Source organism: Halichoerus grypus, chromosome 5 (genome assembly GCF_964656455.1).
Source record: "Halichoerus grypus chromosome 5, mHalGry1.hap1.1, whole genome shotgun sequence".
NCBI classification, from domain to species: domain Eukaryota; kingdom Metazoa; phylum Chordata; class Mammalia; order Carnivora; family Phocidae; genus Halichoerus; species Halichoerus grypus.
In genome coordinates this window covers 83,692,762-83,718,258 of record NC_135716.1, presented here as the reverse complement: position 1 = coordinate 83,718,258, position 25,497 = coordinate 83,692,762, and the positions used below count along the sequence as shown (strand labels likewise).

At 41.8% G+C, this 25,497-nt stretch overlaps 1 protein-coding gene and 1 pseudogene across 2 annotated transcripts; one reads left to right on the top strand and one right to left on the bottom strand.

Moving 5' to 3' along the window:
* Positions 1–1,035: 1,035 nt before the first annotated feature.
* Positions 1,036–2,687, top strand: KPLCE (KPRP N-terminal and LCE C-terminal like protein). Of its 2 annotated transcripts, none has more exons than XM_036077162.2 (2): positions 1,036–1,089; positions 1,873–2,687. In XM_036077162.2, the coding sequence occupies exon 2, from the start codon at positions 1,894–1,896 to the stop codon at positions 2,512–2,514; it is 621 nt and encodes a 206-aa protein (XP_035933055.1). In that variant the 5' UTR covers positions 1,036–1,089; positions 1,873–1,893; the 3' UTR covers positions 2,515–2,687. The 2 variants fall into 2 exon arrangements, with proteins under 2 accessions (XP_035933055.1, XP_077927821.1); XM_078071695.1 differs by lacking the exon at positions 1,036–1,089 and adding an exon at positions 1,115–1,609.
* A 20,884-nt stretch (positions 2,688–23,571) lies between these two features.
* On the bottom strand, positions 23,572–24,104 carry LOC118526168 (large ribosomal subunit protein eL32 pseudogene; annotated as a pseudogene).
* Positions 24,105–25,497: the final 1,393 nt, after the last annotated feature.

Here is a 25,497-nt window from a genome sequence, read left to right as displayed (position 1 = left end):
CCTACCTCACAGGATGTGCTTAATACATATTATTCCCATTTCTCTTGCTGTATTTACTGCATTGAAGAAAGGGAAGGAAGCAGATATTCAAGGACAGTGCTATGTCCAGAAATAAAAGGCAACATGTTGTAGCAATAAAGACCATGGCTTATGAAAGTAGACTGCCTGCATGTGAATTCGAGCTTCTTACTTAATTGCTTTGTGAGAATGGGTAACTTCCTTAATCTTTAAGGGCCTCAGTTACAGGGGCATCTGTAAATGTACATCCCTTATGAACTGTTTGGCACAGATGTAGCATTCAGTTAAATGTCAGATTCTACTATTATTGTTATCACACAGTGTTCATTTGGCTGGAATTCCCACTATGCTGGGTTCTTGGGGATCTAGGCCTGGTAGTAAGGTCCAGAAAGGTGAGGATGGGGAAGTTATGCGGCATGCAAAGCTGAAGATGTGGGTCATAGGGCATGAGAGGCTGAGGAGAGACAGCCTAGATAAAGAGCCCCCACCCAGTTTCCCAAATTAACAGAATAACCTGCCACTCCATGGAACTAACCTGGAGTTCTTGGGGGGCCTTGCTGCTATACGGAGGCAGAGACCACCGGGCCCAGCAACCCAGACTAGCAGGAGCCACCATGGAGCCCCTCAGAAAGAATACACTATTTAGGCTGAGAAGATACACCATCTAGCTTTTGGCCCAGTGTATGAAAAATTGAGATGCCAACTATATTTTGAACAAGTCCTTGAAGACTCAAGTGACCTAGAAACAGCTTCGTAGGTACAGATCTCATAGGCATCTCATCTCTCATAACTTCTAGAAAAAGAAGACTGACTTGTTTCATGAAGAAGGCCAAAGGAATCATTTATCTCGTGTTCGGGAAAATTCAATGTCAAGCAGAGACATGCCCGGCCCCTGAGTGAAGAGCCAGGCATTCTGGGGAGGAATGCAGTGCCAGCTCCGGTCCTCGTGACCTCTCCTGTTTCATTCAGATGCCATTAAATTGCCTCATCGCCACACTATAAAAGGCCTCCCCAATGGCCAGCTCCTCAGATCCTTGGCTTCTCCCCATCTTGCTCCTGTCAGCGAAGAGGGTAAGTCTATGCCTGGGTTAGGGACACAACAAGGAAGGAGAGGTGACACTGGGATGGGATGAGGACAGTCAGGACTAGGCATGAGGGTGGCTGCTGAAGGAGCTGGGGCAGAGCTGATGGGAAGCGTGGAGGCTGGGGCCTGAGGGGGAGAGGCAGAGGTACGGAACTGGAGCAGAGCTGTTGGTCCTGTGTGAGAAGGGGTCTTCAGAGAACCGCCACCCTCTCTCTCCCCGAGTGCAGTTGTGCAGTCCTCTCATGGGTCCATTTATGGGGTGAAGTGATAGTCCAGCTTGCCTGAAGAGCAAATGGTGGAAACTCAAACTCCAGCCTTGTCAGGCTCTGTGGGGCTCAGCTTGAGACTCACAGTGGCTCCTGGTCTACTGACAAGAACTTGCTTTCCCTGGGTACTGCCTGGCCTGGCAGGAGGGAATAGGGAAGCCAGTCTTGAGAGAATTTGGCGACGAGGGGAAATCAGCTGGCAAGAAATTTCCCAAGGAGAATCTGCAATACAGGCACCAAAGTGAGTAATAAGAGAGGAGGCTTGGAGAATTGGGTGGAACAGACATCACTCATTCCAGTGCTTCATTTTCCGCTGTGGAAACTGAGGCACACAGCCAGGCATAGCACAAGATCCAAGCAAGATCCCTGGCTCTGAGTCCAGCCTATGTCAGGTCTGAGTGCCTGTGACCTTCTCAAAAAGATTCCTGCTTACAGACAATTCTATTCTGATGCTGGGGGTTTCCCTGGAAACCTTCTTAGTTCTGATGAGACCTTTCTTTTCAGATTTTGCAAAGCCACAGGAAGATGTGTGACCAGCAGAAGCAGCCACAGTTCCCCTCATCTTGTGTGAAAGGTTCAGGATTGGGAGCTCTACAGAGTACCAAATATACCTCTGTGAAATGCCCAGCTCCATCCCAGACTCAAGCCTGTGTGAAATGCCAAGTGCCATGCCAGACTCAAACCTACGTGAAATATGCAACTCCTGGCCAGATGTATGTGAAATGCCCAGCTCCATCCCAGACAACCTATGTGAAATGCCCAGCTCCTTGTCAGACATACATGAAGTGCCCAGCTCCATGCCAGACAACCTATGTGAAGTGCCCAGCCCCCTGCCAGACCCAGGCATGCTATGGCCAGGGCCCTCCTTCTGGCCAGACCTACTACGTTCAGGCTCCTGCGAGTAGCTCGACCACCTCATGCTGTGTACCTGATCCATGCTCTGCACCCTGTTCCACCAGCTACTGCTGCCTGGCTCCCCGGACCTTCGGGGTGAGTCCCCTGAGACGCTGGGTCCAGCGACCCCAGGACTGCAGCTCAGGATCATCTGGCTGCTGTGAAGGTTCTGGGTGCTGCTGTTTGGGGATTATCCCCATGAGGTCCCGAGGTCCTGCGTGCTGTGATCGTGAGGATGACTGCTGCTGTTAAATACAGAACAGCCCTGCTCTGGAACATTCAGCAGCCTCCGGCCCCCTCTCTGTATCCCCAGTTATGTAGAATCTTATTGCTTCACCATGTACTTTGCTTCTCTATGAAGGCAGCCTGCCAGAGTTAGCGTGTGCCCCAAACTTTGGCAAGAATAAAGCTCTGAAAGCAATTCATAGAGATGTCCTGTCTATTTGGTCCATATTTATGCTTTTCTATCAGAAACTCTTCCTCTCTTCTTGCTTCTCAACAAGAGGAAGGTCTACATGGACCAAGCTGGTACGATCCCAGCCTGGGATCCCCGAGCATTCTAGAATGCCACTAATAAACTTCCCCATGCAAGTTAGCTGGAGATTTTAGGGTCAGGAGATGCCTTTTTCCTGCCCTCTGATGAGTGTGAGGAGAGGGTTTGGCTATGCTGAGGCCTTCATGGTAGCATGACTGTTATATGTGAAGTCAGAGTTCAGCTTCCTGGTTGTTGAAGGGTCTGTGAAATCAGATCTGTTCAGGTGCCTCATGATGATGCCGCTGCTTCTGTGGGAGGGGCTCTATGGATTCCATTTTCTCATCTGATGAGTTTGCCCCCCTGAAACCCCAGAGTAAAGACCTGAGGGAAAGGGTGAGGACTCACCTGAGGCAGGTGGAAATTCCCCTTGTTAGCCTGGGAGACAGCCCTAGTAGTGAGGGAGAGGTTGCCAAGAGGAAGGTGAGCCTCTTGGCACAAGCGTCTGGGTCTGGGCCAGACTCCCTTTCTCATTAGCACTTCCTCTTCCATTACTTTGCTAACCCCGGGGGTTTGGGGTGGATTTTTATAGCTAGAGACTGTAAAACCCACACAGTAAAAAAGAAATAGGTAAGGGGTAAGTGCTGTTCAAAGCAGCCCCCCAAGCCCTGGTGTATGAGCAGAGGAGGCAGCATATTTGGTGAATATGTAAATGAACATTCCAACAAGAACTGGGGACCTTGAGTTTGTTTCTAAGCAACGTCTTTCAGGTTACCCTGGGACACTTGTGGGAGTGTCACCTGGACTACTGTGCTGCCTTTGAACATCTAAGTCACCCATGATCCCCCAAATCACACTCCATCCCTGCAGCCAAACCCATTGCAGCCAGATCACTGGGCACCATGATCTCCTGTACCACCCAGTGGCTCTGGCAATGTTGGAAGTCTATGTGCTGCTCCTTCAGCAATGAACCAGGGCATGCAATGCTTTTATATTTATTAATTAAAAATTACATAAGTAGCACGAGCTTTGTAAACATTCGAATACTACAGTTGATGTTTGAACAATGCAGGGGTTAGGGGCACCAATCCCCCCCGCAGTCTAAAATCCACACTTTTGACTCCCCAGAAAGGTAACTATTTAATAGCCTACTGTTGACTAGAAGCCTTACAGATAACATAAATAATCAATTAACACATATTTTGTATGTTATGTGTATTCTATCTATACTGTATTCTTGTAATGAAGTGAGCTAGAGAAAAAGTATTAAGAAAATCATAAGACAGAGAAAATACATTTATAATACTGTATTTATTGAAAAAAAAACACATATAACTGGACCTGTACAGTTCAAATCCAGGTTGTTCAAGGGTGAACTGCATGACATTTATAGATAAAAATTTAGTTACTTTTTGATTTCCAATACCACACCCTTTTCCAGGGATGACCATACTGAGTTTGGATTAGATCTTTGTCTAGCACCCAGTGACCCAATGTATGTGGAGAATGGATGGCATCCTAAAAGCCCAGCCCAGCACTGATGTGTCAGAAAGTATTGTAGGGAATCCATTTCATAACTCATAACATTCTTCTAAAATTCCCATTTTCTCTCCTCTTCAATTCTCCCATATCTTGAGCACAGACGCTCAAGTTTCCCTCACTAAAAGCCCCCAAGTCCTCTCTAACATCCAGACAGTGTGGCTTCTTTGTCTCTTTCTCCCTTGCCACACCACCTCCCACCTGACTCAGGTCTGGTCCTGGTTGTGAAGCCTGAGCCTCCCTCGCTGCTTTGCTAGTTTTCTCTATCCTTTACCCAATCCTGGGATTCTCCTTTCCAGAGGAACTCACCTAGGAACAAAAGCTTCTCCTTTTTCCCCAGCTGTTTCAGCTCTAGCCCATTCTGTTGGTTTTGTACAGGGAAGAGGGAAGAGGCTATAAAGCTTAAAAGGCAAACACATAATTCTCTTGGTAAGGAGTGTAAGTAGAGGAAATGGAGAAGAAAGCAAACACATGCATTAGTAAATCTCAACCCATTACATATCCTGAAGATTCCCCCCTCCCTTTTTATTGTGTAGAACCACAGTATGTATTGCTCTATGATGACCTGTTTTCATTTAATAGTGAATATTCAACATCAGTTTTGGTTAGTGCATATAATTGTATCTTTTTCAATTTTGCTTTCTGACATTTTTGTTCTTTGCTTTCTGACATTTCTGTTGTGTGGCTAGTCAGTGATATATTTAACCACCGCCGTATTGCCTTTTATGACATATATTTCTCTTTCTCTTTCTCTTTCTTTTTCTCTCCTTCTGTCTTTCTTTCTCTTGGTTTCTGCCTCAATCTCTCTGTCTGTCTCTCATTATTTATGAGTTGCTGTTAAGGTCTTTGTAAATATTTTAAACGTTCCATATTGAAATATAACACACAGAAAAGTACACACATCATAAGTTCATCATTCAATGAACACATCTGTATAACTACCACCTGGACCCCAGAAAGTTGAAACATGACTTTCAGTTGCTTTCAGTCATGTTGAAAGCAAATAAATCAAAATCCCTGATTCCCACAGAGCAGGGGATTAAGTTCAGAGGCATGAGGTGGAGAAGAACAGAAATATCCTTCTATAACTCCAGAAGCGTTGGAAGAGCGTTGCTTATGTGCCAGGGGTGTTTATGTAGGAAAGACTGTGTGAGGAGAAACAGCCAATGGAATCTAGGCTTTCAAGGAGCACCTCCCAAAGAACCCTGGCATATGATGCTGGACTCCCCTCCCCTTACACAGACCTCAGGAAACTGAGAAGCCAGACACCAGGACCTGAGAAGCCTGCGTGAGCTTGGCCAGTCTGGAAGGTCTAGAAGTAACTTTTGTGTTTGATTTTCATTCATTCATCTAATAAATAGTTACTGAACATCTATTTTGTTCCAGACACCATCTCTATCGTGTTAGAGTTTACAGCAGAAAGGGAGAATAAATGATAAAAACCCAATAAATAAATGTAAAGGTGCACAGCTATGAAGGGTACTAGATGCTCTGACATCCTGCAATATACCCATTTTACCTGGTCAGGGAGATCAGAAAGGAGTTCTCTGAGAAAGTGCAGATGGATCTCAAGGTTGAGTAGGAGTTAATTATAGAGCAGCAAGGGAAGGCTTCTCCAGGCTGAGGCAAGAGCACAACCAGGAACTCTGTGGGAGAGGGGGCCTGGAAGGAGTAAGGAGCTGAAGGGAGAGAGTGCACAGTAAGACAGAAGGGCAGGAGTACCTGATGCGTACTGCTACAGGTGGGAAAGGATGGTGTTGCTGGAGATATTCATTCAGCCAAAGGGAGCTGTTGCGAGGTTTCAAGGGGGCAGGTGGCAGTTACTATATTATTTGTGTCTCTTAAAGTTTATTTTTCTCTGCAAAATAAATTCATATTTTTAGTGCATATAAAGGATAATCTAAAACAACTACCCAGTAACATTAATTTACCTGGTTCTTTCCTACCCTGTCCTGTGTAGCTGCCCAGTTCTGGGTCTAGTTTATATAGCTATCATATGACAGCTCAGGCCACTCTGTGAGTAAGGGTGCCTTCAAGTGCCAGCATCCGGTGGTTTTTGCTCGCAGCTGGTGCTCTCATCTCTAAAACTGATGGGTTAGAAAAGCACAGAATATTCAGTTTCAGGACATTTTAAGGCTAATCAAAAGTTCTACCATGTTTTGTTTTTTGTAGTTAAAAAAATCTCGATGTATCATTTTTCATGTAAAATAATCCAGATTTCCTGACTTCTGATCCCTCTACACTACTTACAGAGGACTTATTGGGAATGAGTTAAAGGGAATGGTGAGTCCAGAACATGAAGCAAACCCCTGGGAGATTGGGACAGTGTTCTTGGACGTGCTGAGGTGCTGCTTTCCTGGGCTCTTCCATGAGTCTGCTTTCCCACAGTTTTTCTGGAATAGAAAAATCTACTGAGTTGAATCCTAATCCCACTTCCCTGTGTAGAATAGTTTTTAATAATGTTTTCTCTCAGGAAAATGTCTATGCCAAAATTATTCATAAGTAAGGCTAATACACACAGATAGACCTCATAATATTTCCAAATTTAAGAAATAAACATATAGTCAAATATTAAGTTTTTTTATTTTAAAATGCATTATACATATATTGTCTATGAATGTATAATATGATTAAATACCCATAAGAAAAAGGACTCAGATCTATTCTTGACATCGACAGGGAAGGACAGAGGGAATTGTCCTTTATTTATTGAGAGCTTACTATGTGCTGGGCACTGTGCTAGTTGCTTTACATGTGATGCCTCTCTTATCTGAGTGATGAGATGACTGATCTGAACTGCCTGGCAGGTGTGAGAGGAGCAACAGCTAAGTTTATGCTAAAACTGGGACTCTCAAGTCAGACAGGCCCATTTATTGGTGTTATGACGTCAGACAAGTTGTATGATCTCTTTACCCAGAGGGATGGTATCTCATAAAACTGCCTGAAATAGTGCCCAGCACATATTAGGTCCACAATCTATGAAGCCATTGTCCTGTCCCTGGTTGGGGGGGCTATGTCTGTAAACCTGAAAGCCACTTAGAGTAAGAGAGTGACAATCATATCAGATGAAGACTATTAAGGGATTCTCATGGTTTGAAATTTTATAGTTCTAAAGTAAAATGCAATGAGAGAAGGTTTTATTTATAGATCTGATTATGAAATGTGTAGTGATGTTTCGAGTGACTATAGTCTACCAGCTTCTTCCACCTCTGTTCTCATGCCAGCTCTGCCATAGTACTTTCTCTAACATTGAATAAGCCACTTTGCCTCTTTGGGCCCCAGTGTCCACCTCTATAAAATTAGGAAGTTGGATGAGACAATCACCAAGGGCCGTTTCTAGCCCTGACAGTCTGTACTTCCAATTCTTTGACTCTTCCTCAAAGTTCAGACGGTGTAGCTTTCCAAGAGAATGGAAATGGGGTAGAGGTTTGATAGCTAATTGGTGGCCTCCCTTAAGGGGACATAGTCAGTGGGGCACCTAGATTAACAGCTCTTCCCCTGGGACTCAGTGCTTGACAATAAGGGAGAATCTAGGCCAGGTCTTTAGACAGAAGCTAGCTGGGGAAAATGTCACAATCAGATGTCATTCCTTGTCACTGGAATGTAAGCATCTCCACCCTGTTGATGGTTGCAGATGGCACAATTAGCAAGTTGGCTGTGTGGGACAAGTGGGTGATGCAGCAAGGCATCCTTCCCCACAGCGGGGAGAAGGGGTGGAATAGTATGTGTGGCTCCAAAGGGCTGAGAAAAGCAGACAGTGATTAATATTCTCAGAGATCCTCATGGCCAGCCCTGTGTCCAACCCACATTCACGTTCTGCTGGGAGATGTGTTCATCTTAACCTACTAGACGGAAGATTTATAGGAGAGGGAAATTAGATCCTATCTGATTTGATGTCCCCAGAGTCTAGTACAGGGTAGGACTCAATATTTTCTTATCAAATAAAGAAATGAATCCTCCTTATTTATATGTCTATCTTATGGGAACTCCCTGTATTTTTTTTTAATCCAGTCTGATTACCCAGGGAACAGCAAAGTCTCAGAGGCATAGTTTCTATGGACTTCTCAAACAGAAAAAGGTCAAGCTAAATACTATTAACTGTTCATTGAACCTGTCTCAGTGTTAAGCCCTCCATATATCCCACCTCTGACCACAGGCTCAGACAGAGCTCTGCTCCAGCTCTTCACCCTACCCTGCTTTATTTTTCTTCCTAGACTGCTTTACTACTAATACTACGTCACATATTTGTTTGTTTTGCCTTCCAACTAGATTGCTCTTCCAACCTCCTCAACAGATTAAAGATACAGTCCCAAATAGAGGAACCCACTATGAATTTATCATATAGCTGTGAATTGGTGTGCACTTTCCTTAACAAGTGTTTATTTTTAAACTTTCTCAGTTAAAATCTCTTCAAAGAAGCTTCAAAAGGGCCACAGCATTTCTGTGTCCTATCCTAAATGAAAGTTTTTTTTCCTTATCTTTAGTGAAGTATGATTGACAAAAATTGTATATATTTAAGGTGTACAACATGATACCTTGATATATGTATTATGAAATGTTTACCAGAATCAAGCTGATTAACATATCCATGATATCACATAGTGACTGGTGTGTGTGTGTCTGTTTCTGGGTGAGTACATGTAAGATGTACTCTTTTAGCAAATTTCAAGTACATATTATAGTATTAACTGTAGTCACCATGCTGTACATTAGATCCCCAAAACTTATTCATCTTATGACTGGAAGTTTGTACCCCTTACCAACATCTCCCATTTTCCACCTCCACCCCTCCCAGTCCCTGGTAACCACCATTCTATTCTGTTTTTATGAATTTAACTTTTTTAGATTCCACATAGGAGTGAAATCATGTATTGTTTGTTTTTCTGTGTCTGGCTTATTTCATTCAGCATAATATCCTCCAAGTCACCCATGTTGTAAATGGCAGGATTTCCTTCTTTTTATAGTTGAATAATATCTCATTGTGTACATATACACCACATTTTCTTTATCCCTTCATCCACTAACAGACAACTGGGTTGTTTCTGTATCTTGGCTATTGTGAATAATTAAGTCACTTCTTAATTGCCCACACTAGCTGGTCAGAAAGGGTTTTTCTGTGGATTTTTTCCTCCCACTCATTTCCTATTTCCTGGCAAATATCTGCCCATGAATGAAGAGGTCTATGGAAAAGAAATCTCTATTCTTTATTTCTGGGTGGAGCTCCCTGACTATCCTTCCTCAGCCGGGATAGAGTTCTGACTCTGGAATAGGGAGAAGGTAAACTGTTGCTCTGTGCCCTTAGCTCAATCTCCTGCATCCTCATGCCCATGTCTTGATACACATTCACATTCCTGCAGGAGTCTTAAAAAGAACCAGGGCTTCTTCATGGTTCAGGGTGGGGTAAGGAGAGAAACCCTCACCCTTTCTTTAAAACATACTCACATATTTTAAGAAGGCTAAATTAGGCTTCCTTGTATCAGGAAAAACCAAATTCACTTATTATAACTATAAAGTTTCATCAGAATTGTATTTTAAAATCACTCTTTTTAAAGAACTATTATACTTTTAATGGGGAGTTTGGCAGATATATTTGAGGGGGGGAACGAACTCTTAATATAAGACATAGTGGGAAATATTCAGGTTAACATAAATTCAGTTTATATAATCCTTGCCCTGCTTGAGCCCACTGAATTATGGACATGCAACCACCACTAATATCAATCCCACTATACTTTTCATTATTTATAATTCTCATAAAAGTAAGTTTAATTTTTCCAGCCATTAAGAATCATTTCCTTCTCTGAACTCCCACAAAATTAAAAATCATTAATTCAATTAGAGAGTAATATGCAGTCCTTTATGTGTTAAAAGCAAAGAGTTGTAGACCTCTTACCTATATCACCTCATATCACCAACTCTTTTGCATTATTTTCATATTATCATCCCTCTAATGCTGTAGAAGCTTTTCACTCCCAGATCCCTCTTACTTTGCACATCTTTACATCTCGCTGTTATATAGTGTAGCTGTGAATATGTATCTCTGCTCCTCTACAACCACTGTTCCCATCTCCTCCTTTGTTCATTTGCATTGTTCACACTTTGGTTTCACAGAGAATAGCCTCTCCTAGAATAGTCTCTGTCCGCCTCATGTTGAAGTTGGTAGAGGACTTGTCTGTTGGGCCTTGTAGATGGTAATTTTATAAGACCATCTTTGAAGATAAGGGTGGTTTCTGAATCTCTCTGAATCCACCCTCTTACCTGGTGCAATACTTTGCACATAGAATGGGTTTCATAAATGAGAGAGAATGAGACACACTTACCCCTCATTCTTCTGCCATCTTTATCTTTAGAAGTATCCACATTTAGCCTCAGTTGAGTCTAACAAAGAAAATAGAACAACAAGACTTCTATAATATCAGTTCTCCTCTGTGACCAGGAAATCTTGCTAGGCAGAATGATGCCATTAAAATACCAAAACATGGGAAATGATCATATTAATTGGAATAGTAGTAAGAGGAGTTAGAGGAGTAGCCACCACTTTTTTAGATCCAGCCACATGTGTGGTGCTATGCTCAGTGCTTCATAGGCAATATCTAATGTGATGCTTACAGATGAGCAGAACAATGGTCACTATTCTGCAGACCATGAAACTGTAGTTTAGAAGATATATGTAGCTTGCTGAAGACAGCATAGCTTGTCCATGGAGAAGTAGGCATGCTAACTTCAGTCTCTGAATCCAAAACTCTCCTGAATAATACCTCCAATTTAGAGCACCCTCTTTGCTGCCGATCCTCTGCCCCTCTAATGTCAGCTCCAGCCTCTCTTGACTAGAGGTATGTTTAGGGTCAGTATATCATACTTTCATTGATTATCATGGCTTTTGAAAAACTCTTTCTTCAAAATCCTGGTGCAAATCAAGGTCTCCTCTCTTTGAAGTGCTGTCAATCTTTGAACCAACACCACATCTCAGCCAACTTGGCATCATGGCACTTTACTTTTGAAGAGGAAAATTACCCAGAGCAGGCCCAGGCCAGGAGGCCCCAGAAGATGGAAGGTTACTAACAATAAGCTAGAGATAACCAAAAGCCCTACCGGGAGCAAGAGATAACCTGCCATTTCTGCTTCTGTAAACAGGCTTCCCACCACAGGCTCCCTGCATTACTGTCCCCACTCAAAGCAGCCCCCGCTCCCCCAGTTTAAACCCACCTACCAGCAGTCCGCATAGCCCTTGGAACCTGACTGCCTGCAGTCCCCTATAAAAGCTCTATAACCCCATTGCCCGGGGCCCAGAACTTCGAGCACGAGCTCATCTGGGTCCGCTGGCGTAAAATAAATCCAAGTTCTCCTACTTTTCCGAGTATTATTTGGTCTCTCGCCTGTCTGATTTTTATTTTCCTCAACATCGACCACTCTGTATAACAGTGGTTTCTTCATTCTATTTTTTTTCTCTTCTTCATCACTCATCAATCTCTTAAACTTTCTGAAACTGTGATCTCTGCTTCTTCTATCCTACTCCTTTCAAAAATTATAATAAAGCAATTTCAGCCCTCACCATTAAAACTGCTATTTCCAATGTCACCAGTGATGAAATTTGGAAGTTTGGGTTCATGAATGAACAGCTAAGAAAGAATTCTTGAGATGTTTTTGGTGCAAAAAGGTGATTTTATTATAGCATGGGGACAGGACCCATGGGCAGAAAGAGCTGCACTAGGATTGTGAGGAGTGACTGATTATATACTTTTTAATTAGTCGGGGTTAGGGATAGCATAAATCTCTAAGGAATTTGGAAGCAAGGCTTTCAGGACCTTGAGGGGCTAGTTGCTGTTAAGATAAGGTTACTTTTAGTCATAAATATGAAGGCACTGGGGCAGCCATGAGTTCCTTGAGGAAGGTCACACTGCATGTTATAGGTATCTATCAGTGGTCTGCAAGCTGTAGGAGATTTAATTTAAGCTACATTTCTCTTGTCTTTGTTTCCCCCCCTGAACAACTTTGACCCTTAAATCTTTAAGGTTATAGAAGGCAGAAGGTCTCATCTTCTGTAGCTTCTTCCTGCTGAATAGGGGCATAGAGATGTTCCTAACTACGGGTCAAGGTAGGTCAGTTGAGAATTTAATAGGAGTTAAGAAAGGCTAAGGCAGCAGTATCTAGAGTTGATAATAGATGTGAGTCTCCTTGAGCAGATGATCCCTATGTCGGCTTGAAGTTACGGCAGTGAAGGAGTCTTGGTACCAGGTAGAAAGACATGGGAGAAGACAGCAAAACATGATTAAAATAGCAAGAAAAAAGAAGCCCAATAAAAGACCTTTGTTAGTTCACCAAAATCTTCCTCCAGCTCAGCAGTTTAGCCAATTATTAAAGGAGAAGGAGGGATTATTTAAAGCACCAATTTGAGTATTTATATTTTTTAGCAATCCTGTTATATTTTTGTGATAATCTGGAATACATACACAGCATTTCATTTTAATAATGGCACATGTTCCACCTTCTGCAGCTGTTAAAACATCTAATGCCATTTTATTTTGTAGAACTGTTTTATGCATCTGAGTTATTTCAGTGTTTAATAATAATAATGCTATTTTGAGAGTCATTTAAGGTCTTAATTGTGTAGCAGGTGGTGTTAACCATCTTATAGACTCTGTTTTGTTTAGTAAGCAATCAGGTAATTAATAAGAGGCACTTTTATGGAAACAAAAGAAAAATATAGGTTGATGGTTACAGCAAACTACAAACCCAGTGTCTGAGTCTCGAGTGCTGCCAGTGAGATTTTTAGATGTCAGGCTCAAAGCATTCTCAGATGGAGTGGGAACAGGCAGCCAGAATCAGATGGGCTTTTTGGTTTGTAATTCAAACGTCTCCGATGATCCTTTTGAATGGCCCATAGAGCAATAGGTACAAAGATTGTCTATACATGAGTTTTGTGGCAATTTTTTGAAGCTGACCTCAAGTCGTCCAGCATTAGTTTTTAGGGCTTTAAGAAAAAGTAGTTTTAGCTTTTAATGACTTTAAGTCAAGAGAATAAAAGAAGATTGGAAACCTAGTTTGGAGAACCATAGCTAGATATTTGAGGAAACCAGAAGAATTCAGGAAATAGTGTTAAAATATAATATTTACAAAGATGTGTTATTGAAACATTTTTTTCTCTAGAATCACCCTCATTTTTAATGAGAGATAGCCAAATCAAGACTATTTTAAAAACAAGCCCAATTTTAACAAACTTGGCCTAATTATTTATGTAAGCTCAGCAAGAATAGTGATTGATCTTATAGATCTTTTAAAATTTGCTTTGCTGGAGGGGCGCCTGGATGGCTCAGTCAGTTAAGTGTCTGCTTTTGGCTCAGGTCATGATCCCAGAGCTCAGGTCATGATCCCAGAGTCCTGGGATCCAGCCACCTATCAGTGGCCCTGCTCAGCAGGGAGCCTGCTTCTCCCTCTGCCTCTCTCTGTCTCCCTCTGCCTCTCCTTGCTTGTGCTCTCTCTCTTTCAAATAAATAAATAAAATCTTTAAAAAAATTTTGCTTTACTGGAACTTTTTATAAGGAATCTCGAATGAACATTCAGTAGCCTCTCTACATCAGAAGCCAAGCCAAATACTTGCCATCAGACATGCCTGCAATACCTGTAGATTGGGCAAATTCCTCTTTTCAAGGTCCCCAAAATATCCTGAGGTTCCCGCACCTGCCAGGAAGTGACATTCTTTACTCACCTGGTGAAGATGCTGGGAACTCTATAAGCAAGATATCAGGCCAACAGTTCTAAGGGGCTTTATTGGCTCCTTTAAGTCAACCTTAATGCCTTATAGCTGTTTGGTCATGTCTGAGTCTGAATGTCTCTCTCAAGTATGACATTCCAGTCAAAGCCTTGGTAAATATTTCCAGTGGTGTCCTGTTGATGAGGGAAGAGAAGGCAAGCTGAAGACAAAGCAGAAGCTGACACCCCACAACGCCCCCTCCCCCCAGATGGGGTATATGTGACATTCCTCATGCACTCCTGGCTGCCCTAAAGTTAAGGAAAGGAAAAACAAATAGTTAACCTATAGAGACCACAATCCTGCAAGACCTAAGTCTCCCTCAGTTTACAAAAGCCCTAGCAACTTACAAGAACAAAGCATTTCTATCAAGGGCCTAGCTTCCAGAAGGAAATGTAGATACAATTAAATGTCCTTATAACCTGCAGCCCATTGACAGATAATTGAAGCAGGCAGAGTGTAATGTTCCTCCAGGAAGTTCCGAACTATCTTCATGTTAATGCCTCACTAGAGGGGTAAACAACCTTAACTTGACAATGGCAAGTCCTCGGGTACCCTGTGAGTCTTCTTTAACATATGAAAATCCTTTTGAAACCTCCCTTTTCCTTACCTCCCTCAACCCCGTAGTATATAATCAGCCACCCCTCACAACCCTGGGCAGCAGCTCTTTCTGCCCACCGGTCCTGTCCCTGTGCCTTAATAAAACCACCATTTTGCACTAGAGACATCTCAAGGATTTTTTCTTTGTTGTTGGCTCTGGACCTCACCCCACCTCCCCCATATTCCAAAACCTCCCCTATATTCCAAAACCCCATCACTGTTACAAGGATAACAGACTCTTATTGAATTTATGCAAATAACTATGATTGTCACGAAAGAAAGAATACTCACTGAATGTTTTTGAATTTCAGAGTGTTCAGGTAGAGAGAAAAGTAAATGCTTAAATTTGTTTACAAAGGAATATTTTATCATACTTTCATACATCATAGCTATCTTAAGAGAAAGTTTCCTTAATCTGGAAGAGCAAACATTAGAGAACCAGCAATGTTTCAAACAAGAGTCACAAAAAATAAAATGATTTTCTTTAGTTTATTAGTCCCATGTTACTAATTCTTGTTCTGTTTGAATGCAGCTTTTAGTTAGTTTTCGAAATTCTTACCCATTTTAGTTTTATGATTTTAAAGATATCCAAACCCTGTATTTGTTAATTTTTTTTTTGTTACCAATCTCCTTGAAGATGAAACTTGTTTTGCAACAGCATCAAAACAATAACTATAAATGACAAAAGACTCAAAAATGGGCATGGTTAAAGATCTGATAAGAGAACATAATATAGCTGGCAAGAAAATCCGGTTATTTCTGTGACACATAACATTTTAATAATCATAATATCAAGTGATGGCCTTATACCAAAACATATTAAAACTTTAGAAATTGCATATATCTCTAGAACAGTTAGAGCATTTACCCAAACATAACCAAAGGCTTATTTGGTCAAAAAGACTTCATTTACAATTTAAATCTTGGGGAAGTTTGTTAAAAACCTCAGAAAGTTAAAAGTAGTAGAGAGCCTAAATAGGATTACAGATTGTTATAAAACTTAAAATTTAATTATTTATTTAACCAAGGTGGCAATAAGAGATTCCAAAGGTAAATATGTAGGGTTACATAGTTGTTAGCAAAACCTAGCTCCTTTAAAATTGAGAGGTTTTATTTTTTTTAAGATTTTATTTATTTATTTGACACAGAGAGAGAGACAGCGAGAGAGGGAACACAAGCAGGGTTAAGTGGGAGAGGGTGAAGCAGGCTCCCTGCCAAGCAGGGAGCCCGATGCGGGGCTCGATGCGGGGCTGGATGCGGGGCTGGATGCGGGGCTCGATCCCTGGGCCCCGGGACCATGACCTGAGCTGAAGGCAGACACTTAATGACTGAGCCACCCAGGCGCCCCTATAATTGAGAAGTTTTAATTATCTTAAGTAATCAAAGACTCGATTGAAACAAAACATACCAACTTTGGTTTTCCAGGCAGACAAAAGACAGAGAGAGAGAAAAAAGACACTTTGTTTATATTTTCTTATCAAGAGCAGACCAACAATCCAAGAAAATTTTGTTTTTTTAACAGAGAAAAGCAGAATTTCAATCTTATACCAGTGTACTGCTAAAATCCATTTATTTCAAATAAATGAATAAATAAAATCATTTTATTTCAACCTTAGTCCTGATGGCACATAAAATTCTTTTCCAAAGATTTCCCTTCATAAACATTGTACAACTTTTTAATTCATTCAGATTTTGACCTAAGCCCTTTTCCCCCAGCAGCCTTAATTATATTTAGCAGAATTTTAACTCTTAAAAACCTTAGTCTCCAGTGAAAACTAAGTAGTAACCGATTGAGAGCTATCTGTTACACCAGAATTCTCTTAGATCTGAAATTTATAAATACATTTTATAATTTTAAAAAAGTTTTTCATAGTACAATCTTTTAATAAAGCACAAATCATGTTTACCCACAGACCTAAGTATTTTTAGCGTCTCTGCAATAAGAAGTCAAAAAAGCACAAACATACCGATGCTTCAGAGCTCCATCCTATTTGGAAAAGACCTAGATGTCCAACAAATTCAATCCAATTTATCATCCAAGCAAACTTTAAAGTTTTGGGTTGCCAAGTTTTTATAAAACTTCCTCTTGAAAGCTATCTTAACAATTACCTGTGAAAACTTTGAGACAGACAAAATTAACAATCATTTTAAGTCATCTTTTTTGCTGACAAATTGCAATGGAGAAAACATGAACTTATTTGACCTTTAGCAAACCAGGGTAGAATAAAAGTTTCATAATCCTGATAACTCTAAAGACGTACCTATCTTAATTAAACCAACAAACTTAAATTAGTTTAAATATTGAACATATTTCACCTGGGTCCACTTAAAAGTCAACCATTTTGTTCCTCATTGTCAATTTTTACTTGGAACACTGGTGGGGAAATCTGATGTGGGCCGTGTAGGTCCAGGGGGTGCTCTCTGCTCCTTGACAGTGAGGGGAGGAGGAGGAGCCCATGGTGCAGGAGGCACCAAGGATGGAATAGGAGCCAGTTTCAGGCTGCACCCAAGGTAGTGCAGAAACAGGGGGAGGGAGAAGGGGAGACAGAAGAGGTAAGGCGCTGCCAAGAAGGCTGGAGGCAGATAAAAGCCCAGAGGACAGAGAAAGAGGTCTCCTGGTCATAAAGCTCATCAGCTTGGACAGATGAAAAGACAGGTTTTTTTCCACCAACAAGTGGAAATATGCAGTCCATGTCAGGCTGGAGAAGACAGGGAACTTCCCCCAAACAAAAGGAGTTTGGGCAGCTGCTTGGGGATATTCCTGAAAGTCCCTGTCCCAAGGTAGACTAACCTCAGACAGTTGACTCCAATTATCATAGCCATTAACCCTGGAAATGAATGAGGGAGAAGCCCCCACATATAGCTAGAGTAACCTGAGTCTATCAGGAGGAACAGTGAGAGAGAGTGTGTCCCCTTCATTAGGGATGGCTTGTGTTTTCTCCAGCAACCTGGATTTATTTGGAGGAGGCCTGTTTAGACAGTCATCATCCAATATGTCCAGAGGGGCTTTATTAACCTGGCTGGTTAGGTCAGGGTCCTGATTTAGGGCCATTCAGGCATGGACATAGGGTATCTCAATCCATTTGCCCTGTTTCCTGCAGAAGAGATCTAAATGATAGGCCATACTGAAGCTTAATGTCCCATTAATGAGCCATTTTCCCTCATCTCCTAAGGAGTACTGAGGCTGTGCAGTGTTAAAGAAGACCTGTCCTTTTTTAAATCTTGCAATCCAAATTGATTCCAGTGGGTTAAAAGGCATGCCAAGGTAGAGTCCTTTGCAACCAAAGTAGAAGCCTGGAGAAGGTCCATTACCAAAAACCCCCCTGACTCCCACACTGGATATGTCAGAGATTCTGGGTGTCAAAAGTGACCAGAGGTGTCCCTTGAACAAGATTGCTATTGATCGCCATTCTGCCCTAAAGGCCCTGCAGGAGGAATGCCGGCGTCCCCTCCCTTCCCCATTGCATCCTAAGCTACAAATGAGTGCTGGTGAATGGACTGAAAGAGTGTGTCGGGTCTTGTCAAGCTGTAAAAGCCCTGTTGTGTTATGAAGGCTGTGAAGAACCCACCATTTTTTTTTTTTTTTTAAAGATTTTATTTATTTATTTGAGAGAGAGAATGAGATAGAGAGAGCATGAGACGGGGGAGGGTCAGAGGGAGAAGCAGACTCCCCGCTGAGCAGGGAGCCCGATGTGGGACTCGATCCTGGAACTCCAGGATCATGACCTGAGCCGAAGGCAGTCACTTAACCAACTGAGCCACCCAGGCGCCCAGAACCCACCATTTTTAATGCACGGAAAACACTAGAAAAGTTTTACAAGGAGAAATTACCCAACTTTGTAACTTAAGTAGTCAGTAGGGGACACTAATGAAAAACAATAAAGATAAAAGTCCATCATGATCTAAGCAACATTCCAACACATGTAGTCCTTACAGCTGACTTCCCTAGGAAACAGTCCCTGGTTGGGTTTTAATTCAGTCAGGTACTAGTTTTGGCTGGCTCCCAAGGGAGGCTCCATGGCCAGAAGTGGCTAGACCAGAGATGTGGAAGGGATCACATTAGACCAATGAGGAGGAAACCTCACACAGTAGTATTTAGATTGGCAGCTGTGCTAGTGACTTAGGTGGCTGTCCTGTGCCCCCGAAAGACAATTTATATAAGAATAGGAATAAAGAAAGGGCATCAATTTTCTGGGTCTTATTACCATTCTGGTCAGGCTATTAACTTCCAGCCAAAAGGCAGGCTTTCTCCTCCCCCACAGAGTAGCCATGGGCCAGAGGATTGCAGCCTGAGCATTCTACATGGAAGTGTTCCAGTAAGACTCCTTGAAAAGCCCCTGAAATGAAAGTAAGGGAAGAGAAGAGGAATTACCACGTTGCACTGAGGCTCAGAGTCCAGGTGAAAAGACTCGAAGCCCCATGTAAGGGTGCCCAAATGATGAAATGATGTGATTTGAAGTTTTGGCTTTGTGAGTAAATGGCTAAGAAACAATTCTTGAAATGTTTTTGGTGCAAAAAGGTGATTTTATTATAGCATGGGGACAGGACCCATGGACAAAAAGAGCTGCACTGGGATTGTGAGGAGTGACTGATTATATACTTTTTAATTAGTGGGGGTTAGGGATAGCATAAGTCTTTAAGGAATTTGGAAGCAAGGCTTTCAGGACCTTGAGGAGCTAGCTGCTCGTTACTTTTAGTCTTTTATAAAACTTAAACATTAAGGCACTGAGGCAGCCATGAGTTCCTTGAGGAAGGTCACACTCTGCATGTTACAGGTGGGCTGCAAGCTGTAAGGAAATTTAATTTAAGCTACATTTCTCTTGCCTTTGTTTCCCTTATCACTAGTACTATATCTAACAGCAAAAGTAGGAAGCAAGCCAAAGGCACATCAGATAGAAGGTGGATGAGTCATTGTTACATAGTCATACAGGGTCTGCGAGTCAGTGTTTCAAATGAATGAACTAAAGCAACACACAATACATAAATAAGTGAAAAAAAGCAATTACCCAAAGATTATATGCAGCATGATGCCCTATTTCTAAGTTTAAAAGAAGCAAAATATCTCATTTTTGTCTACTGTATATGGTTGGAAATAACTATGTGAAATGGAAAATGTGGTATTGATAAAAGCTTTTTTTTTTGGAAATAATAAGTATTTTGGTTGGGGGGGGCATGGTGGGGTTTGTGGGACAGGAACCTATGGTTAGAGGTAGGCGATTGTCAAATCCTAGCTTTCATTTGGGTGGGCTCCCTAGTCTTTTTATATTATTAAAATGAATGAATGAATGAACGAACGAACGAACAGATGGACAGGTCAACAAACTAATGAGGGGGAGGACAGTGTATCTGATTTCTCTAGTTCTGTACATCTGAAGTCTTGTGTTGCCAGAAATTCATTAACTTATATAATTTTCTAATTTGATTCTCACAAATGCATGATTTTGGTTCCCCATTAATTTTACAAATAAGGAAATTGAGTTCCAGAGAAGTTAAATAAGTCATCCATGGTCATGCAGTAAGAACAAAGCCAGCTCCCTGGCAGTGTCTGAGCCTTTCACTCCTGCTCACTCCTCTTTCTCCTCACCTCTCCTGGGCAGTGTTATCTCCTGTGGCCTCAGTTAACACTGTTACTCTGATAGCTAAGAAGCCCTTCTTAGAGAGCCCTTCATTGATCCTTGAATCTAAAATAGCCCCCTTGGCACTCAAGCACATAACTATGCTTTATGTTCTTCATTTCACATATCACCAACAACTGGTTTCTTATTTATTTACTTTTGTGCCCTCCTCTTCCCATTTTAATGTGAACTTCCTGAGAGAGTGAACCTTGTTACTTTGCCCAATACCATCTCTCCTATATCTAGAATGGAATATTGTGGATGCATGAAAAATGTTTTTTATCTACCTGGCTCCTAGGTCAGAGTTCACACATTTTCCTGAGTTTCAGAGGGCATCATGTGGGTGTCTTGCAGATTTTACCAATCAGAGGCACCATTCTCATTTCAAATTCAAAATTTACAATATAAAAACCATTCCCTAGGGTCTCTTGGATGGCTCAGTCAGTTAAGCTTTGTTACTCTAGGTTTCAGCTCAGATCAGGATCTCAGGGTTCTGAGATAAGCCCTGCTTAGGGCTTGGCACTCAATCCCCAGTCCTCTGGAGATTCTCTCTCCCTCTCCCTCCCCCTCTGCTCCAGGCCTCCACTTTGCCTGCTTATGGGCACAAGCACACACTATCTCTCAAAAAAAGAAAAAAAATCTTATAAAACCATTCCCTAGCCCTCCATCCATCAAACCTCCTCTCTATTGATTTCAAGTCAGAGAACAGCATCATCATTTGCCCAGTTCAAAGCTTGAAGACATCTGGATAATTGTCTCTCTTGTGCCCCCCTTCCTCTTCATTGGCCAATGACAAGTGGAAGTGTCACTAAATTAAATTATACTCTGACAAATGTGTAGGAATGCTTTTTGTGAAATAATGATTAATTCCACTTAAGTTGGTCATTTTAAGTGTTTTATTACATTATTGAAATCTTTCTTTCATTGGTAATACATATGAACTAAATACTTACATATTATTTCAATGAAATTCTGGTTGTATAATGTTGAAGTAAGTCACTAACTTTTCTATGTTCAGTGTACTCTTCTGCCAGAAAGGACTAACACAATCACATAACTCATAGGGTTGTTGTAAGGATTAAATGAGTTACTATGTGCAACTAAATGGCTTAGGACAGGACAATAACTATTTGCTCTCATGTGACACCAGACCCTCAGGAACACATTTATTTCACAGATTACAGTTTTTCTGCAAACCACCATCATGATCAAACTTACCTTCATCATTAATGTCAGCATCATCACCATTATATGGCTACTCCCATCAATGACCTTGGTCCTTTGAACCAACCTCCATAACTAACCCAGCCCACATTATTCTCTTCTTTCCTGAATATCTAAAACTCTTGCGATCAGTTCTGCACATTCCACACTCAATTGGATACTGTCCTAGTTTTTGTTTTGGCAAGCCTCAAGAAATAGTGGTTATCGCATCTCTGGCCTTTCTTCTTCCTTATAAAGTTGTTTTCCACTTCTCAATTATTTACCACTTTATAAGTGCAATTCATTAACAGAAAGGATAAGTAATGACTTCTACTCACACATCTTCTTTGAAATCAGTCTCTCTGAGGTCACTATTGATGTCCTAACGGCCACATGGAATGGACTCCTTGGGAAATTTTGCAATGATGATCACCTTCTCCTTAGGACTCTTTGAATGCAAGTCTTTTTGTTCTCCTTTTCTTAGGCTAGTACTGACCATTCCTATGCTGCCCATTCTATTTCCTCACCTGTTGTCCATCAATGAAGTCTTAGAGTCCCCAGTTCTCTGTGATCCTGAAAATATGATGACCTCATTCTTGCCATATCATCAACCAGATACCATGTCCTTCTCCAGTTGGGTTACATGCCTTCCTTAAGCTCCAATAGCACCCAGGGCTTATGTCTAACGGAGAAGTCATGTGAACCCTCATCTGTCTTCCATGCTGGCTCGTGATGGCCTCGAAGGCAGGAATAATTATTCTTGTATTTTGAGCACTTACTAGAGTGCTCCTTCCAATGTACACTTACTAGAGTGCTCCCTCCAATCCCACCATGGAAGAAAATAAAGTTTCTCCTTCTAGCATGCCTGTCCCTTGCCCTGATGATCCTTCAGTACCACCTTCCTGCACCCCAGCCCCACCAGTGCCATCGGAGTTTCTCCAGGCAAAGCTGCCCAATTCAGGTTCTGAACATCCCAGCCAGTGCACAGCCTTGTCCAGACAACACTTTAGGACAAAGATCCAGACCAAGTTTAGTGACTTTGTCCTTTAATCTGGAAAAGGGATCTTCTTCCCTTCTGTCGGCCTCAGTGTTAGAGACCAGAATGCATGCGCAGGGTAGTTGCTCTCAGGTTTCCTGTGATTTATATTAAAGAATGTTCATAACATGTATCACAATTTATTTTTATAACATTCTTTGATAAATCAACAAGAGAAACAACCAACAAACAGCATTGAGATATGAAGATACAGAGATTCAGGTGGGCCACAGGATGGGACATGTGAGAGCTGAGACCATGGTGTGAAGCCCCAGTTCTTACTCTTAATTATTTCTGAAGTCATATGACCGGGCCTAAATGACTTCATACTCCAGATAATTTTGGCTCATTGCAAACTGTTTCAGAAATGATTATTTTTCCATTAGGTGAGCATCAGGATGTAATAAAAGTGGCTGTAATGTTAAGTAATAATAATAACAATTTGATTGTGATAATAATGATAATTGTGTTTATTGAGGGCCTGTTCATGGCTTGACTTGTCACATACCTTTTATTTAGACTTTACAACCACCTATGCAGCAGATATTTTTACATTATATATATGTCAAAACTAACCAAGGCTCAGAGAGAGTAAGTGACTTGCTGTTCCACACAGCTGCTTGGAGGGACAGCTACAGGATAAGCCCAGGCATGTCTGCCCCCAGAGACCTTGCCTTTTTCCTGGGGGGCTCAGTCTCCTGACTGGTTTTACTTCTCGAGATCCAGTAACATAAAATGTGGATTGTGTCTGAGGGTGCCTAACACTAGCATAGAATCAACAATCCATTATCTAGTCCCCACACCTGTGTCCCTGCTTCTGCTCCAGTAACCTCCACACCACTCCCAGCAGGACACTGAGTCTGCTCTTGCCATACTTCTGCTTAGAACTTTAGAACTGTGGCTTGCCATCTGAGGATATACACCTGGTGGCCCCTTCCTCCTGTCCACACTCACTGGCAGCTTTCAGTTCTGTGAATGTGCCACCATCCCTCCTGTCTTCCTTGCTGTCTCTTCACACGTGCTGTTCCCTTGTTCTAGCATGCTCCAACATGCTTCAGTGCTTCTCCTTAGCTTTAGATCTCAGCCCCACGTATACTTTTTTTTTTTTTTTAGTTTTATGGTTTTATTAACACAAATATGACGTGCACAACAAGCTGTCTATTCATTTTCTTCGCTGCGCAGCCTGGCGTTGGGATTGGTGACTCTGATTGCCAGCTGGGCTGCTCTTTCCACAATAGCTTTGTGGTTCTTGGGGGAGACATTGTGAGCAATCTCTGCACAGTAAGATTTGTTGCACATCAGCAGCACTTCAGGCTCCTTGACGTTGTGGACTAGGAACTTCCGGAAGCCACTGGGCAACATGTGCTTTGTTTTCTTGTTGCTCCCATAACCAATGTTGGGCATCAAGATCTGGCCCTTGAATCTTCTGCGCACCCTATTGTCAATGCCTCTGGGTTTCCACCAGTTGCGCTTAATTTTGACATAGCGGTCTGACTGGTGCCGGATGAACTTCTTGGTCCTCTTTTTAACGATCTTGGGCTTCACCAGAGGTCTGAGGGCAGCCATGATGCCCAGTAACAGATGGCTGCCGCCTCCACAGGCAGCGCCGAGGAAGAGAGCAGCCCCACGTATTCTTACTCAGGAAAGCCTTTCCTGGCCTCCCTGGCAGCATTCACGCTTGGTGAACCTCTCCTGTCAAATGCTGATCAGGGATATCATTGACTATCCTTGTGGCCCTTTGATTAATGTTTGTCTCTCCACTTGACCAAAAGCTCTCTAAGAAGGTGGGGGGGGGGGGGCTACATTCCTTTGTTTGTTTATCTTACCACTGTAGCCCCAGGGTGTAGCACAATGCTTTATACACAGTAAATACCCACCAGCTGAATGAAAAACGCATGCAGGGGCAAATGAATGAATCAGCATCACCATAATCCCTTCAATCTGTATTAGTATTGAAATATCTTTATTAATTGCTCCAGCCCCTGGGATATACATATGCTGAAATATATTTGTAGTCTATCCGAAATTGTATTCAACTGGGCATCCTGTATTTTTATTTGCTAAATCTGGTGACTCTATCACAAACACTTGTCTTTTTATGCTATGGGCCACTCAGTTTCGTGTTTGGAGGTTCACAGTCCCATTCTCCCACTGGTGACTATCTGTGGCATTTTCTCCAGAGAGAGAAAGTCGAGACTTTGGAAGGCAGTGCTCCTGATTCTCCCTTCTTTAAGTGCCCCCCCTTTCTAGGCTCCTACCCTATGCTTACATCTATCAAAGCTCTTACTTATCACCCTGCATTGCAAATGTCTACTCATCTATGTGTTTTCTTCATTAGACTGCAAGCTCCTTGAGGGCAGAGGCTGTAAGTAGCGGCTCAGAGAGTGTTTGTTGAGTGAATGGATGATGACTACCCCTAATCCAATTCTAGGATTCCAATAGGTGATCTATAAATACTTGTTGAGTGAACCATATTTAATAAACTCCACTTCATGAAATAAGATCACATTCTTTTAGCATAGAGTATTTGAGATAATGACTATTAATAGGGAAGATATAAAAAAGAAGTCATCACTAAGAAGAATACATATACTCTTTCCTTGGATTATGGGTCAGTTTCCAGTGAACATGTCTGTCTGGGTGATTTGTGTTCCCAAGATGCTTGGGGAAGATGTCTGACTGAGGTTCCCTAGGGATATTGTAGGAGGTACCATATATGGCAGGGAGGCTGGATCTCCAAAAGCCTGTGATTCTATGCTTCATGAATGTGATTTAGGTTTTACCAAGATTTAGGGATGTGTGTGTGTTATCTGTGTGTGTGTGTCTGTATACAATATGTTCACATATGTACATATACATGTAAATATATGTATATAATCTTTACTGAAATATAATTCACACTTCATACAGTTCATCTATTTAAAGTTTACAATTCAATGTTTTAGTATTCACAGAGCTGTATAATTATCACTGCAATCTAATTTTAGAATATTTCATCACTCCAAAATGAAATCCTGTGAAA